Source organism: Pavona decussata, unplaced genomic scaffold (assembly GCF_977016875.1).
Source record: "Pavona decussata unplaced genomic scaffold, jaPavDecu1.1 SCAFFOLD_245, whole genome shotgun sequence".
Classification (NCBI taxonomy): domain Eukaryota; kingdom Metazoa; phylum Cnidaria; class Anthozoa; order Scleractinia; family Agariciidae; genus Pavona; species Pavona decussata.
Window position 1 is genome coordinate 1,254,238 of NW_028145650.1, and position 17,947 is coordinate 1,272,184.

Consider the following 17,947-nt stretch of genomic DNA (forward strand, 5'->3'; position numbering starts at 1 on the left):
TTATAACTGATTTCGGCGTGTCTCTTTCTATCGCTTCATTCTAAGGGAACCGTTTAGATCTGATATAATCCACGAGTGAGTTTTATTTTAAAAGCCTGAGCTCAAGAGTTTTATTTTGGTAATAAAGCCATCAGTTGTGGGGAACACAAAACAAAAATTATCGACGAGTGATCCAATAACCGGTAAATGAGAGCTCTATTAAACTTCGGCTTGATCGTAAGTGATAAATGAGAAAATTGTTTGCCTAGAGACCCCAGACTAATCAAGTAATGTCCAGTGCAATGAGTAAGGTTTTTCCCGGTGTTGAATAGAGGCTAGGGCAATGAAATAATCTTACTCGAGTACATCGTTCAAGGATTTGACCTTACACTCAACATGATTTCTTCTTCTTCTTCTTCTTCTTCTTTTTTTTTTTTTTTGGCTGATAAAAAAGGCAGCCCATTAGTTTATATTTTTAAAATTGAGCTGAACATTAGTGATAACTGACGCACGCAGTATTTCAACTGCAACATGTAGTGACAATTAGTTCGTCCGACTGTGATTGCGCCGTGCTCCAGTCGGGTTGACACCTCATTAGTGACTATATCCAAAACTGTTATACCAATAGGAACCCGTGGAAGCCAAAAGCTACAGACAATTAGCACCTGTTTTCTCCAAAGTTCTGGCTGAGAGGGCGATTGCGCGATCAAGGGTTGTGAAAACTCTTTAGGAACGCAGCCATGCGATAAATTGAATGTCTGTTTGAACAATACAGTACGGGTGTTTATTAGCATATAGTTTTCTGCTTGAGCACGCAACTTCGCCGAGTGCATAACTATGACAGGTATCATTCATGTATTTTGGCCCGTATTGAAAGTTTAAAATTAAAACTTACACGATAACTCAGTAACTTTTTATTTTTGTTGAAAGGAAAACAAACCATAGCGTTCAGTATCAATAAAGGAACATTCGGTGACCAATCTCAAGCAATGCTTGAAACTTAAATCGCAGTTAAAAAATATAGTTAGAATGACAAGTTAATTGACCTTATCTCCATTTTCAAGTTGTCAATTCTTATATACTGCTCTATACTTTGTTCGGCATCATAACCCTGAGCAGATACACGGCTTAGTGGCTCTTCATTAGTACGACTAGAAAATGACACAAGTTTTCTGATATTTCTTATCCCCGCCACCCATTTCAGTATAAGGACAATGATTCAGGTGCAGAAATGATAACAAACAAATGGACCTTACAGTGAAGCGAAATTTTTGTAATTTGCTGGCTTTTAGTATAGTCCATCTTGTCCTAAAACGTGTAAGACCAATTTTATTCTGTTATCCAGGAATGACTAACATTTCGGTTGTAATATAAAAATTGTACATGGATATTATTAAACCGTGATGTATATCTATATATACATCAGGCTTCCTTCACAACGGATGTGTCTTTAATCAACAAAACAAGATAGTATTACTTGTATCACCATAAAATACTTCACTAATATACAAGCTAAATCAAGTACAAATCGACAATAATAGGAAAAGTATAGCAACACTGAGACTAATACACAAATAGTATATTTTTCGGCGCCACTAAACACAGTCTGTAGACAGCCAATATTCGTGAGGTGCTTCGCTAATTATTTTCCGCGTTTACGATCCTTTTACAGAAAATAATTACATTGGTTTATAAAAACAATTACGAGATCTTTACACGCCGTTGAAAAGCAAATAAACAAACAATAAGTTGTACAGATGAATTTAAGTCACTGATCATAAAATTAAATCATCTTTCGTCAACGAGTTTGTGTTAAGGCAAGCAAATGAAGGAAAACAAATGCGCGTACGTGTAATTGTTGGGTTGCGTGTCCCGAAGTTTACTTTCCTTGAGGCGGTCTAATATATTACTCCGAAGTATTAGAGAAGCGTGAGAAAATGATGAAAACGCTTTTAGTATAAGTGGCCGATCAAGACATCTACACGAATATCAAACGCTCAATTCCTGACAAGATTTCCTTTTTTTGGTAACAACACAGCAAATAAAGAAAGCTATCGGCCCAAACAAATATAAATACAAAGAAACTCGTTTTCCCGCGTTCGACCACCTGTTGCCCTACGGAGCAGCACCAGCCAATGAAATCGTGTCATTGCTATTTGTAGCCAATTAAATTATCTCGCTGGGTCGAGGTCGTTTTTTCACAGATTTCGCGTGGTTGACCGCAGGCACAGCTGACAATAGTATTTGTTACTTAAAAATGCTTGTGATATAAAAAGGCGCGAAGCATGCGCCCGACACGAGGATAACAATTGCTGTGAAACAAAAAATTCTTTTGTCAACACACCAAAGAAAGGGCCGGTCGAAAATGAAAGTTTTGGCCTCCTGGTAACCATGAATAATGAGCCTCATTTGAATTTCATGTCCTTTGAAAGAAGATCAGCTATTATTTACATCTCGTTCTTTTGATAAAGGCTTTTATTTTGATCTAGACCTATAACCGGTGGATGTCTCGCACAATGGAAAGTACAACCAACGTGTTCTACGATTTTACTGACGACCAGGGAGCGAGCGATGCTCTGAATAAGATGAGCGATTTTCGAATGGAGAAGTGTTTTTGCGATGTGGTCCTTTCAACGGACGACGGAGAAGAATTTCACGCGCACCGCCTTGTTTTGGCCTCTGTCAGCGCGTATTTCCGTGCGATGTTTTTGACCGACATGAAAGAAAGCCACGAAACAAATATTACAATCAGAGGAGTGGATTCACAGGCGCTGAGAAGTTTAATAGACTTCGCCTACACGTCATCGTTGAGAATTACGTTCTCAAATGTGCACTCCTTGCTATCAGCATCAAGTCTGCTTCAGTTTCTGACTGTGGAAAACGCTTGTTACGATTTTTTGCGGAACAGTATCAATGTCAACAACAGTCTGGAAATATGGAACTTGGCCGACCTCCACGGCTGCACAGAACTTTTGGATCTCGCCGAAAACTTTATTCGAGCCAACTTTGTGGCGATTTTAAAAATCGGCGATTTCAACGCGCTCTCCGTGAAGCAACTTGTGCGACTTTTTTGTCACGATAAACTGAACGTCCCTTGTGAGAGTGTGGTTTTGTTCGGAGCGTTAGACTGGATCAAACACGATATGGCCAATCGACTCGAAAATCTAGAGGAACTTTTGGAGCATGTCCGTTTTCCTTTAATGACGCGCAAATTTCTGATGGATACCGCGGCCAGAGAGGAGCTCATCATGAGTAGCGCGACGTGTCGGCAGTTTGTTCTTGAGGCTATCGACTATCATCTGATCCCCGAGCGAAGGACAAAGAACCGAATCCCGCGCGCGATCCCGCGTGAACGACTCAGTAGATTGCTGTACGTGGTCGGAGGTGAAGGTAAGGACGTTTTTTGAGGTTGACATTACGCACGAATAATAAACACAATTAAAAAACCATTTGCGCAACGATCCGAAGAATATCAACAAGGTCACATCCACAAAAGACCGCATTTTTAGGAATTTACTGAAATCTGATCTATCATCAATTTGACACGACAAGTAATTTTGTCTCCCAGCGTGATTCCCATGTAAAATAGTCTTGAAGATCACGCATTTCTGCAAATTCGCCAAAAAAGAAGTCCCCGCATTATTTTTCCCTTATTGGCCCCGAAAAGAATTGAAACGGGAAGTGAGAGAAATGGACACGCGAGGAAACTCGAGAGGAAGCAGAGAGCAAAACAAGACAGCGGAAATATTCACGTGATCACGTTCTTTTTTGTTGTTGTTTCCGTATATGCTCTCCTTGAAGGATGCCGGTGGTTTATAAGCGCAATGATAATAGTGAGAAAATATAAGCAAAGGCAGAAAAGTTATAATATCTAAAATTGTTTAATACAAAAGGTTTGGGGAGGTAAAATAAATTACAAACATTCTCGTTTAACGTTCATGATATTATGGTAAGATAAAGCATTTATTAATTTTTATTATATAAACAAATAATAACACTGCCAAAGACAGCAGTGTTGTCGAGACTTCCTTCGGACAGTTAAATACGACATTTTCAAGTAATTGACTCTCAAATGCTCTTATTTAAGACTTTTGCGTCAAGTGGGCACTTATCAATTGAAGGATGTTTTACATTTTTATTTATTTTATTCAATATAATTCCAAATTATATCTCAATGCACGAGACAATCTAATAAATTTGAGGTCAGCTTAAAACAGAGTACGAGATTCTCTGGAAGTAGCCTGCGAACGCAGACGTATTTCCGAAGAGAAGTGACAGCCGGAAATACGTCTGCGTTCGCAGGCTACTCTCAGTGGAAGAAGCCACCTAAATCGGCTTTCGCATGTTTAAGTTATCTCGTGTAGGGAAGTTTACGATATAAATAAATGTTAGCTTGGTTTTGTTAATATAACCTTGAAAAAAAATACTATTATGTCTTTTTTTTTGCGTGACCAAAAAGGTTTGTCCACCAAAATAAAATTTACACAAGAGAAGAACCATTTTAAGAATGTCACGTAACTGGATTCCTGTCCCATTTCTTGCCCTTCCCAGTATGCACTTCAGACGACATAGGTATCAAATGTCAGTTTTTGGACTTTTCGAGCACTTGCCTCTGTTCGCCTGAAAAACGCCAAAAATCACGCTTGGTCTGCATGCAGGCTAGTCAAGCACTTCAGTAATTTTTGGGCGGGCGTGATTTTGTTTGGTAAAACTCAAGCCCAAAATTCCAAAGATTACTTTATAAACTGCTTGTATGCAGGAAAACAATGCAATTTAGAATGGAATTCCTTCTGCATGTCCACCGGCTGAGTCTCAGCAGCAAATTGACAGCCAGTAAGCTGATTTTTCCCTGGTTTGCCTGTCCCCAGTATACCCATTTCTGAGTTACTACTCTGGCATTCGTTGACGCCGGATGGCTTGTAAACGTCTCCTATACCTATTAGGGTAGGAGCGACAGGCTAAACTCGTAATAATTTAAGACCCACCGTTTATGTTATAATTTGCAAGAGACAAGCCCCAAGTATGGTAGGAACTCATACCTAGAATAACTTGCCGCCAAACGTTTTTGGCCGATCGCGATGACGCGTAACTGTCAACACGTGCATGACTAAAGATAGGCTAGCAATACGTGCAAACTTCTGTCAAGAACTCAACTGCTTAACTAGAAGGCGGCTCTCCACACCCGCGTTTCAGAACTTAGGGGAAAAAGAGACTGCTCGCAGTCTAACAAAACACCGAGCTAAAAAACTCACTGCGATTAGCCTCCTCTGTTGTACTTTATTCACGCTCCATAAAGCCGTCACTTAACCTTGACAATCATTCTTGATTGCAGAAAACCGCAAAGTTTTAAATAACGTGGAATACTTCGACTTCAATGAGAAGAAATGGCGAGCAATTGCACCCATGATCATTCCTCGCAAGTACGCTGGTTCCGCAATCCTTGACGGTCAGCTGTATGCCGTTGGGGGAGTAAACAGGGAGTACGCTGACCTCGTTACCGTGGAAAGCTATAATCCTTGTGTGGGCCAGTGGACGTCAGTTGCATCCCTCAACAAATGCAAAGGTGACTTCTATATTAGTATACCTTGTGTGCTTGTGTTGAACAACAGAGTGCCAGGAGACAAGGCATGTAAAACTTAAAAATTAAATATTCTATAGTCCTGAAGGAAACACCGTGTCTAAATAAAGATTTTACCTTGCCTTACCTTATGTGTTTGGTCTGGCTTGAATATCCAGTTCACCGGTCCATTGTACACCCCCTCCCCCCTTTCACATCCCCTTCACCCCCCCGGTCCATTGTACACCCCCTTCCCCCCTTTCACATCCCCTTCACCCCCCCCCCCCCTTTCACATCCCCTTCACCCCCCCCCCCCCTCGGAGGGACGGGGGCGCGAGTTGTGGCGGGGTATTCCCATGTAGAAATGACAGGCGTGACAGGCGTGATCGTTGTACCTTTTACACCGGAAACTTTGAAGATAAGTACTGCTTAGGGTGCTAACATGGCCACTGGAGAGGACCGTGATAGGGTCATGGCTGTTCACAGCGAGAGAGTAGATCACGGCTTCGTAAGCTCCTACGTTGAATATGACATAGATCATCAGTCTTGGTAAGACATTGCCGATGACCATAATGATAGCTGGCGAACCTCACTTCACACCTCCCGTAGAACTTCATGACTATAGAATGTGAGTACCACCACAGAGAAGCAGAACGGGCGCTACAGCAAAGGCAACAACCTTCTGCCTTAAATGTAGCAGGGTATGCACCTCGCGTATAAACCTCCCAGGCTACAGCCCTTAGCGAGCATGTGGAAACTGACCCTTCCATTTAATCCTCTCAAGCAAGGACTCCACTATTGCTTCTTGTAAAAAGACATTGTACTGTATTAGAAAATAAAGTCGTTTGTCTTCATTCTGTTTCCTTAGGTGCTCTGGCAGTATCAGTTCTAGAAGGATGGCTGTATGCTGCTGGGGGGTCTCACAACGGCTCTGCACTGAAGAGCGTCGAACGTTACGATCCGATAAAAAATGAATGGACCCAGGTAGCCAACATGCGCTTACCCAGGAGCCACTTCGGGATGGCATCCCTGCAGGGACGCCTGTTTGCCGTTGGGGGGTACTGTGGAATATCGGAAATCGAGCATGTCGAGTGTTACGATCCTATGACCAACAAGTGGGCCGACATGAGCAGTATGAACAAGTCCCGGATGAACCACGCCGTGGTTACGTTCAGCGATCGCATTTACGTCATTGGCGGAAGCAACAGTGTGGGGATTCTGGACTCCATAGAGAAGTACAATCCTGACTTGAACCTCTGGCTCATCATCCGTAACACGATGGATCCGCGGAGTGGGGCAGCTGCAGCCGTGGTGCTGGGAGGCGAGGAAGGACGACAGGAATTGTTCATCATTGGCGGTCATGATCAGCACAACAGAGACACGAACGCGGTTAAAAAGTTGAACCTGAGGTTTGCTGATTACTCCACAGCCACTGCGCCGTGCATGAATCACCCTCGAGTGTTTGCCGCAGTGGCGTGTGCTTAGCCTCTAGCCAAGTTCATCTGTATGTGCGTGGAGTAAACAGAGTCGAGAATTGTTTTCATTGACCTTCGTCCCTTGGAAGAACACTGGTCCGACGAGCCATATTTCAGAACCAGAAGCGAGAAATAAGCGTAAAAAGCTGTCAAAAATTGGCTCTAGAATAAGATAGAGGTGCGTTTATGTAAGCCCTCGCATTCGTTAACGCTGTGAATTTTAGTGAACCCAAGTATTTTACACAATAACTTACCATACGCAAAGTAGGTGAACATAGGGCCGTTTGGTGCAAGAAGCCAAGATTACCCGGCAGGAAAAAGTTCCTTTCCGGGGACCGCAAATAGAGGGTTTACACGGCGGTCATGTTGGAGGACAGTTGCAGAACAATAAAAATAAATATTTGCATAAAAGTAAAGTATATTTCCCAAAACAAAATCATTAATATTTTACTGTTTTATACCTCCCGTGTTATGGGCGCCGTAAAAACTCTCTATTCCAAATCTCGACTCGTCATTGTCAAGAATTGAAATTCATTTTTTCAAAGTGTTAAATTATAAAGTTTAATGAGCAGTTTCTTTTTTTTTTAATATATGAAATGTTTTATCTTTATTCTATTTATTGTTACAGACGCGCAACACCATTCCACAGGAACTTTGACATTAATCTTACGTAGCCAAGTTTAATGTATTCGCACTTTAAACTTTATGGAAGGTAGCAATCAGCAAATTGTTTTCGACAGGTCTACGAGACCCGAAACCGAGCCAACCTTGTGCCCTGGGTCTCTCTTCTTCCCGCCCCCGCTGGGGTGGGGGTGGGAGAGAAGAGAGACCCTGGGAACGACGTTGAAACCGTGCAAGAAAAGCCCCTGTCACCCAGGGTAACGAGACTCCTTCAGTCTGCTGCTGCTGTTCGTGTTTATGAACCGCTACCACTCACTTTTTATCATGTTTGAACTTAACGAGGGAATATCAATAGTAATCAATAACAAAGAGGGATACATCAGATTAGAATCAGTAATTCAGAAACAGAGTAATAGTTGGTGCACGTTAAATTGAACGAAACAAAGTAACGAATAAGGTGCGTTACTCCAAACGTTTAGTTGAGGGGGGGGCGGGGTAGGGCGGAGGAGCAGGGGAGGCATTTGAAATCTTGGGAGTAGAAGTAAAAATTATTATCGTTGCAATTTTTTTATGGGCGGGGAGGGGGAAAATTCCCCCACCAAACTACCCCTTTCCCAGGATTTCCAACACCCTCCAAAGATCAAAACTTTGGGATTGCGGAAGTATTTATTTGATTCGTGAACTGGTGAAGCAAAATATGGGTAACATAAAATGGAAACACTTAAAAAAAATATATGAGAGAAACCTATCTTCTGTAAATACGAGCCATACACATGTAAAAGCTATCGCAACATTTGTTACTGGTTTGGGGGCTTTAATGTTAATGTTATTAAAACACTTTACCAGAAAAACTGCAGTTTTGTTTACTTTTATTACAAATAAAAATTAATGACAAATTATTATTTTGTACGCGTCAAACATTCCTATAAGTTTTAACATGCGTTTCCTTCAATAACTTAGTATTTGAATTACATGTAGCTAAAAAAATTGGCAGGTGCAACAATAGCAATACTCCATCTTGCTCACTTTACCACTGGCCTACAGACAAACTTCTGTGTTTGTGTCTATCACACAGCACCTCACTAATTAATTCTGAGAAGTTAAACCATTACTTTATAGTCGCTTTATGTTAGTTAATTGTCCAATCATTACACAAAAACAACAAACTCTTTGTTTCACCAGCTAATAGGCCACGGGTTGGCACTTTGATATCAATGGCTGACATCTACAAAATCTTTGTTATAACAAGAGTTGTGCTTACTTGCTTTTATGATTTCCCACAATCCTAGCCCTTAACCAGCTTATTAGTGAAGAACAAGGCACAACAAGAATAACATTGACGAGTAGAGGGAGCTGTACATTGTTCGTGCTGCTTACTCTACTCACTGACTTTCCTTCCAATGTCCTCTTTCCCACTAAAAACCTTTTCACAAGCTACACAAGCCAAGCAACCAAAACAAAAGAACATCTGACTGACTTTTTTTCTCTTTTTAAGGACAATAGGATTATTCTTTATAAGTAAGTCTAAAGATGACAAAGAATCAAAGAAACCTGTTTCTTACATGACAGCTGGTCTGTAGGTGGAAATAGAAACTAGTTACCTACATGGTTTTTGTGCATACCTCCTTCTGGAAAACTAATCAATGCATGTACAAGTTTATAGCCAGATGCAAATAGCAGAATTAGTTTTGGAACACTTAAAAGTTCTTGAGAGCAAAACGTACTTTAGTGTCCCAAAACCCAAAGAAACCAGCATCCAATTTCTCCTTACACAATCACTGCTTGATCAAACACACATGTTATGAGAGTATAGAAAAACGAGCACAAAAGATAAAATAGAGCAGTATCTTGGCATTAAAACCAGTAAATTCTCCCATCTCATACCACAAGAAATCTATGGATGGGAGTAAGAAGAAAAGGCGTGTTGATATTGGGGCTTCAAGGGTTAAAGGACCCTAACCATTTTTGATGGTGAAGCAAAATCTCACTGCTTTACGGTAAGTTGTGTTCCTGAAAATATGTTTCATTATCTTTAGTAGTTTCACAGTGATTTCGTTCATTTCAACATCCTCTGAATAAAATATAACAGCCAAACTCTCGCATATAAACAAAAACAACGGTGTGGCAAACTAGGGCCCTTTAAGGTGGGTTTGAGACCGATAAAAATTAAAGCTTGTACTTGCTTCAAGGGCAGTTTTAAAATATGCACAAATTGGAACTTGTCCAGATGGCAGAATTTTGTTACTGATCCGGAATGCATTCTTTGCTTAGCTTCAGAAGTTACATACATGTAGAAAGATAAGGTGTTTGACATTAGCAGGAAAGGGCTATTTATAGCGATAAATGAAACAGCCATGACTGGATCACAATCCCCGAACACAAAGCTGCAAAACAGCTGTAACTCCCAAAAGCAGTAATTGCTCAGATATTCTACAAGAAAGGTAAGTAAATAATGATATATATATTTTCTGCAGCATGTCTAGGGAAATTTCCTTATTTCAATATTCGTAAATGGCCAATGACCTGCTCACACACATAACTGTACTGACATAACTTGAAAATTGTTGCAGGTTTTAAAAGTTTTGTGATTCTGGGGGATTTTATAATGATCTAAACAACACAGACCCTATGGAAAAGTATTGGTCATAAGATATTTTATGCAAAACTTTGCTATCCTATGGAAAGCAATGTGTGAAAGGCTATATCAGACAAGTTCCAGACCTAATCAGTGAACAAACCTTGAAATAAAGTACTGCAGAGTTTCTGGGTTTCATCAAACAAAACACTAGACATCAACAAAAAGGAAAAATTTAAGTTTTTTCACTTTTCTGTTCCATGTGCAATTCAAGCGTTGTTGTTCTGTTTTTCAAGTTCTCTGTAACTGCCCATCCACAAAATAAAAAATCTGACATGCAAAAATCCCATGAAATTCAGAAACACATTTCCAGCATTTGATTATGAATACTTTTCTCCCAGAAAAAAGATTCTTAAACTCCCTTTCTTCCCACTTAGTCTCTTCTATCACAGATATATGCTCCTTCAAGTTGCCATAACAACTTCTGTTACCAATTTGTTTCAAATGTTCTATTTGTGCGGGCCGGTCTATCAATGTTTCAGGTCTGCTTTCCAATCTTCCAGCTCCCTTGTAAGGTTTGCAACTCGCTTTTTCCAGGAATTTACTTGGGCTATGAAGAAAACAAATGGAAAGACATATAACTATGGACAACAAAAGTTCAAAGTAAGTGATAATCAAGGATTAAAGGGACACTGTCACAGGTTGACATGCTCAGTATTGCTCCCCCTCAGCAATCACTGGTTAAAAGGTCCAATGATGTTAAACAGCCCAGAAAGAAACTAGCCTTTCAATCAGTTACCGTTGGATTGCAACATGTTCAGAGGTTTCTGAGACAGTGTTAGTATTGACACAGTGAGTGATTTGCCAAACTCCCACATACATGTAAATAAATTATTTTTCTCTCACATATCTTCACAACTTGCTTAAGTTAATACCTCATTTGAAAACTAAGAGAATGTAGATTCATCTCTACACTATGATATGGTGGTCAAAAGATGCCACATACACCAAAAAAATTAAGCCCTGTTTCACTTACTGTTGGGTTCAATGTAACATGATCAGAACTAACTTACAGCTGTAGTAACAACTCTCAGTTCACCACCAACGTCTCGCATAAGTGAGTTTTCTTTTACATTTCTCAACAGATTGCCAAGCTTAAAATGCATTTAAAAGCTCAGAAAATGTAGATTCAACTGCAAATGACCAAACATTTTGCTGTGTTCTACTAAGTTACCACCAGGTTGAAGTGCAATTTTCAAGTCATGATGCCCACAATAGTATTTCAGTGGTAACTTTTGAGCTGCTGTCAACAGTTTAAGAGTGTATCTCTTTTGTTTTCCTGAACTGTTTATTTTCTTGACCACAATGAAGCACTTAAAGACTGGGAAGGATTGTGAAGAGGTCAAATGAGGAGGAAAGCCTCATTCACTGCATAGACATTCTTGGGAACAGTGCATGCAGCATCAACTGGCAGCCACAAATTATCTGGTACAAGAAGTGTCATACCTCAAAGCATGACTGAAATATAATTTCATTCCTGAATATCCTCTTATGACTGAAATCTTTCCCAGTCTTGTCCTAGCTCGATCTCTTCCCCAAACCGGCTTTTTTCCCTCGAGTTGTCCTTTGTTGGAACCATGGCTGCTTTCTTCATTGGACCCCGTTTTGAATTTGGTGAATCAAAATTTAGCCTAATGTTTTTCAAGTTTGAATGTAAAACTTATGCACGTGCTGATTATGACAGTTGCCCTTTAACAAGAACTAGCCATTGCTAAGTGAAATGCTAATTTCAAATTGAACCAAGAAACCACTTTCACAGGAGTCAAAAGGTATAATTATGATTTTTTGGAATGCTGAAATGCAGCACATGAAAATGGTGACAGTGTACTGGCATTAAGCCATTTTCATTGATCAATCAGATTGCAGATCATGACCAATTTTACCAGATGTTTTGCTAAATAAATCTGGGTACAAGATTAACCACAGCTAAGTAGGATGATGCACTATGAATTGAGTTCACAAGGTGGGGATTTATGAGGGGTGATCTCTGCCAAAATTATGTTTCAAATTGTGTTATGCAGAATCTCCAATTTTTCTTATTAGCAATCAAATTCTTTTCTAACGAGATTGGAGCGGTAATTGACATACCACAAAAGAAATTGAAGAAACAGAACAGAATTTAAGACACGCCAAGTGAAATAAAGACATTATAACAGAAATTGAAGCAACAGAACAGAAATTACAACACAGTTAACAACCGATCCAATTTCTGTTCTGTTGCAACTGAGAAACCTCTGTTGTTTGTGCCCCTTTGCTTACATGACTCCGGGCTGATGTCTCATCGCCATTCATTGTTGTATTGGTCGCTGTGTTGCTCCGACCCTCGGTCATTTCTTTAACCTCCTCTAACAAGGAGATACATCGGGCTGAAAGTCCTCCCTCGCAGGTGCTTTCCTCTCGAGCGGCCATTTCAAAAAAGGAATTAATTTTCTATACGCGGCAGCGCGGCAACTTCATAATCGAATGTATTTTCATAAATTATAATGTGGAACTAGTTCTTACCCAGGTCCTCCTCGGTTCCCCGTTTGAGCCACACCCTCATCAGAACAGAAATTGAAGCAACAGAACAGAAATTGGATCGGTTGTTAATTGTGTTGTAATTTCTGTTCTGTTGCTTCAATTTCTGTTTTAATGTCTTTATTTCACTTCGCGTGTCTTAAATTCTGTTCTGTTTCTTCAATTTTTTTTGTGGTATACCAATTACCGCTTCAATCTCGTTAGAAAAGAATTTGATTGCTAATAAGAAAAATTGGAGATTCTGCATAACACAATTTGAAACATAATTTTGGCGGAGATCACCCTTCATAGTGATTAACATAAAAAAGTGTGTAATCCTTTGCAAGTTGTTAGGATAATTTATGGCTTTCAGGGATACAATAAGCCTGGAGGTGGAAAATTAAGTGCCTAAGACTTGACACTTCTTTAGTTTTATAGCTGAAAACTGTATCTGGTTCACTCTTTCTCTTACATGTAGATGTGACCCAAAATTTCTCCCTGTGATCAATCAAGTTTAAATGTTGGAAATCTTGTCTTTCTACAGCTGCATTCTAACTTTGTACAAAAAACCCTTGATTAGTCCAGGAGTTCTCTCCTTTTTTCCATAACAACAACAACAACAACAACAACATTTTCCCTCAACTTATCACTGTTTTGATAGCTACATAGATCATGTACTTAAATATTTTGGATTATGACTTGTATCGTTTTGCTCTTGCAACAAGCCACTGCGAAACGTTGATCACCTAACACTTGATGTCCCTTTCAGTCGGACAGAAGCTTTTAAGTATTCCTTTTTTGTTTGGCTTTGCCACCAGTGAAATGAACTACCTCTTAATATTAGGGAGTCCAACACCTTATCAGTCTTTTGTAAGAACTTGATTGCCTTCTTTTATGATAAATTTAATGCAAAATTTTCACTGTCATTCAATTTCTTTTTGTGTATATATAACTAGTTGTTAGAGACTATCTATAATATATTTGGCAGCATATTCCAAAGAATCCTGTATTCTGTTTTAAGCTGAGCTCAAATTCATTAGATTGTTGCATGCAATGTGATATAATTTGGAATTTGATTAAATGAATAAACTCTTACTTTTCAGTTTGTCGCGTTGGCTTTCCAGCATCTTTGCCTCTGCCTCATTGTTAACAGCTTCAGTTTGTAGATTCCTGATCTGCTGTTCAGTTGTCTCAATCTTGTCTTCAAAATAATCCTCACGCTTAGAATACCGCCTGTGCTTCAGTTCTAAATTAATGACCCTAACTGTGTCAGCATCTGCCTCTTCGCCCAATTTGACAATCTTGGACTCAGCTGTGTTTAATCTGGCTAAGAGCTCACTTAGTTCTGCTTTCATACTGCTGTATCTGACTTTGGCATCTCCAAGCTTCTCCTCTTGCTCATCTGCCTGCTTTTTGGCATCTCCACACTTCATCTCAAGCATAACTAGTTGATCATCAACTTCAAATTCTTTTGATTCAAGGGCCTTTCTGATCTTCTCGCTTTCTTCAGCTTCCTCTTCTCTGATTGCATGGCCTTGTACTGTTTCTGCTGTCTCCTTTTGTATGCCTTCCAGCTCTTCCCTCTTCTCTTTGATCTTGGCTTTGAGTGCTTCTGCCTCTTCCTCAGCCAAGTCTGCCCTCTCCCTTGCAAGCCTGTGGTAGCGTAGCAAATCCTTTTGCCTGTTCTCTGCCCGCTGAATGTCTTCCAGAGTTTCCTTAGCTTTCCGTTTAAGAGCATCCATGTCAAAGGTGCAACCAAAAGACAACTAAGTGACACCAGCAAACACTAGATTGGCAAACCTGTTTAAAAGAGCACAGAAATGAGATGTATGAAATAAAACTACAAAACAGCTGAAAGGGGCATTTTCACGACGATTTTGCTGTATTTTGATCAAAACTGCTCAAATATTTTGACAATGAAACTGTTTTATAACATGAAATTGCTCTTACAACACAGGGAAGAAAATTATTAAGGTTTTTCTTCCACGAAGAACAACCATAATAAATTTTTAGCGACTTATCTAAAATACAAAGAATTTTTTCAAGTTCTAATCCATTTCCATCCTAGCCATCCGTAGCCAAACATAATTAATACTAGTTTCTGTGCACTAGTAGGGTTATTGTTAACAAAACTAAACCATTATCTTAACAATCCATTAAAACAAATACGTCTTTTTGGCTATTCAAAGTGACACCAAAAATAGGTGACACTGCCCCTTTAAATGGTGACAAAAAATCTTATGACCTTTGCACATGCCATAAGCATTTTCCAACAATTTACCAAGTGAGAGCATATTGCTCTTGTTGTTTTGGTGACTAGATTTCAACTTGGACACCTACATCTGAAAACATTGTTCCCAACCTATTTGAAAAGTTAATTTTGGACTCCATTTACTAAACCACCTGTCAGCACGACCATCACCACTGAAGCTACAAGCAAGTCAGAATTCCCCACTTGACATCTCATTGTTGGACAATTATTGATTAAAAGGTGTATAAGGTGTGACAGAAGTTTGCCAGTCACAGATATACAGTACCGCTCAAAAGTAAGTTACCAGTCTTGTCTCATTTCTAGCGAGAAAAAGTCGCGTCTCTCGATACGAGATTCTTGTCTCGAGGGATAAGAGTCTCGTCTCGCGAGAATCACTGAAGCGGAAATTTTGGAATTTTACCAAGTGTCTTGCAAGAAGAAAAACAACTGACTGAATTTCTCGCGCACTTGTCTCGTGATGCTTTTATCTACACTGTGCACTGTATACTGTTTCTTGACCTATAAGCAAGTGTCAAGAATCTGAGCATTTTTAAAAGTTCTGACAAAAAGTTGAATAAAGCCCACTGAAAATGAGATGCAGGAGATGAGACCTGGAATACAACTCAGTAGCTGGAAGTCAGACAATTGTGTGAAAGGTTACAAGACGGTGCAAGACAACGAGACAACATTTCATAAATTATGTGGTCCAAAACTGTCCTTGCCTTGGGAAGTCGGGATTCAAGGACAGCAATGAAAAAAAATTGAGACTGCAAAACCTAGGTTTATAGGGTCATGTTTTGTGTCAAAAGACCCAATTTTATGACCAGCAACTATGATAAGAATGACATTTTGTTAACATAATGTGCACGGCAATAATCCATGTCACAGCTACAGCTGTACTCTAGATCGAAACAACAAGAATTCCTTGGACAAAGCAAACAGTTAAAATAGGACGGTGTAATTTACAGAAAAAGACCACCAACCCTTTCAAACATCACATTCAAATAGACCAACACATACAATAGAGCAAGAGAAGCAGTAAAACTCAAAAACTCCCAAATATAAGCTTACTATCTCGCACATGCACACTATAATAATTTCAAATCAAGTCCGATTGTTTGGATTACACAGGTATGAATGTTGCTTCTCATGCAAAGCCTTTCCTGCTTGTTTAGGACGAGTTGTGAGTCGTAATAAGGTAGAAATCGGGACAAAATCCTACTATTTTAGAAGGTTTTCCTTCGCTTGTCTAGACAATAATACCAATTCATAAACAATATGGCGTCGCACGCACAACGAAAGATGAGAATTTTGCTTTGAATTTGCGCCAAACTTCGACAATAGAGGGGCACGATTTTGACATGGCATCAACGGTATCTAATTCATAAACTAGAGAAATAGAATGGTAAAAATCACCTGAAATGAAGGGAAAATATCCAAATTCGAAGATTTACAACCACACCTCGCCTTTTCAGGGCGTGCATATAAAATTTACATCACGCAATACTACGTTGTGTATGCCTACACAAAGAATATTACAACGATGGAGGATCATTCCATTTGGAGTACTTCTGAAATTATGGGCGTCTGGTCAAAGTGATGCAATTTATTACTTCTTTTGGGTATATTACAGCTGATGTTCATACATTGTGCATGTTATCCATCTTCAGTGTTAAGACAAGCTAACTCATTTCGTATTTTAATAAATATGCCGAAAATTTCCATCCGGATGGTTTGCGTAAATGGTAAGCGCCCTAAATGTCTTCTCCGCGCGCTTTTTATCGCCGACACGCGGAAAAGCTGAAAGATTTTTTGTGGCTCCAACATTGGCTCTAACTCGGTCCGACGGAAAAAAGGTCGTTACTTCGCCATTTTTAAAGCAACAAAACCACTGAGTAACCTTTCAATGTTTCAAGAAGCTCAATATTTTACATGTAAACGGAAGGTCACTTCACGGAAGTTTTGTTTCCCGAGGTCATGAGCCAAAAAGTGAGCAAGTATTTCGCTGAGGTGAGCTATATATCATAAGCTTAAGTTCCGAATTGAAAGGAAATTTCGTTTCTGTTAAGCTTAATCCCAAATATTACTAAACCAGATGGCATGTTTGTTTCTTTTCCAGTACTAAACCTGGTAAAATTTGAAAGGTAAATAGGAGACCCAAAAAGGAATTTAAAATTTGTTCCATTCCAGAAGTGTAGCTAGCCAAAGGTGGCATGTGCATTTTCTTTGCTTCTCACTCGCCAACGAACCTTTGAAATAAGCAACTGATATTTCCGCAGAGCAAAGACACTCGAATATTTCAAAAAGGGGACTTTATAAACCTCAATTTCGCATCTTAAACTTTCTTGCTTTTCTCTGACGGAGACAGGGAACTGACTGTGGACCATTGTAAGTAGGCCAAGAGGGTGTTGAAAATTTCAGTCATTGTTTTAATTACATGTGTGCTATACTGACCAAACGTAAGAAACTTTATTTTAGTCATTTTCTTTACTGCTTTTCAATACGATGTAAATTCAAGGATTTATGAGTTAAAAACTATCACTTTATCATGGAGCAGTTCCAGTTTTGTCGACCTAAAGGGAAGTGTCTGCTGCGATCTTGCTAACTAGTAAGACTGAACATATTTCTTTAAAGTAACTACGCTTAGCTAAGCGACTTGAAAATAATAAAAGACCTCTAGGGTCAGTCACGGATTCGCGCCAAATAACGGTTTTACTTAACAGGCAGGCCTTTACTATAACACACAGACGTTGCTTTGACTTCTAAGGGCACCAAATTGTCTTTTGCCTGAGACAACAGGGGTAACTTAGGAAAGTGGTCATGACAAGTTTGTTCGAAGAGGAACCCACTTGTCTGGGATAGGGGTGGGGGGGGGGGGGTTGGTTATAGAACACTCCAGCTATCTCCTGAACATTACAGACAAAATTTTAATG

At 39.6% G+C, this 17,947-nt stretch overlaps 2 protein-coding genes and 1 long non-coding RNA gene across 4 annotated transcripts in view; 2 read left to right on the forward strand and 1 right to left on the reverse strand.

The window, feature by feature from the left end:
- The window catches only part of LOC146457221 (uncharacterized), a 176,522-nt gene that overhangs the window by 117,471 nt on the left and 41,104 nt on the right, over positions 1–17,947 (forward strand). The window lies entirely within an intron of this gene.
- On the forward strand, positions 2,209–8,798 carry LOC146457228 (kelch-like protein 3). 2 transcript variants are annotated; one of them, XM_085092180.1, is made up of 4 exons: positions 2,213–2,364; positions 2,469–3,369; positions 5,312–5,542; positions 6,405–8,798. In XM_085092180.1, exons 2-4 carry the CDS (start codon positions 2,484–2,486, stop codon positions 7,019–7,021), a joined length of 1,734 nt encoding a protein of 577 aa, XP_084948306.1. In that variant the 5' UTR covers positions 2,213–2,364; positions 2,469–2,483; the 3' UTR covers positions 7,022–8,798. The 2 variants fall into 2 exon arrangements, with proteins under 2 accessions (XP_084948305.1, XP_084948306.1); XM_085092179.1 differs by having other exon boundaries at positions 2,209–3,369.
- On the reverse strand, positions 10,431–16,528 carry LOC146457229 (uncharacterized). The gene is made up of 3 exons (XM_085092181.1): positions 16,431–16,528; positions 13,860–14,563; positions 10,431–10,817 (listed from the first exon to the last, which is right to left on the reverse strand). The coding sequence occupies exons 2-3, from the start codon at positions 14,503–14,505 to the stop codon at positions 10,738–10,740; spliced, it is 726 nt and encodes a 241-aa protein (XP_084948307.1). The 5' UTR covers positions 14,506–14,563; positions 16,431–16,528; the 3' UTR covers positions 10,431–10,737.

Coding starts and splice junctions, on each gene's coding strand:
- LOC146457229 (XM_085092181.1), bottom strand. CDS start 14,505: ATGGATGCTCTTAAACGGAAAGCTAAGGAAACTCTGGAAGACATTCAG. Junction 10,818..13,859: donor CCAACGCGACAAACTGAAAA/GTAAGAGTTTAT, acceptor TTTTCTTCATAG/CCCAAGTAAATTCCTGGAAA.
- LOC146457228 (XM_085092179.1), top strand. CDS start 2,484: ATGTCTCGCACAATGGAAAGTACAACCAACGTGTTCTACGATTTTACT. Junction 3,370..5,311: donor GTACGTGGTCGGAGGTGAAG/GTAAGGACGTTT, acceptor TCTTGATTGCAG/AAAACCGCAAAGTTTTAAAT. Junction 5,543..6,404: donor ATCCCTCAACAAATGCAAAG/GTGACTTCTATA, acceptor CTGTTTCCTTAG/GTGCTCTGGCAGTATCAGTT.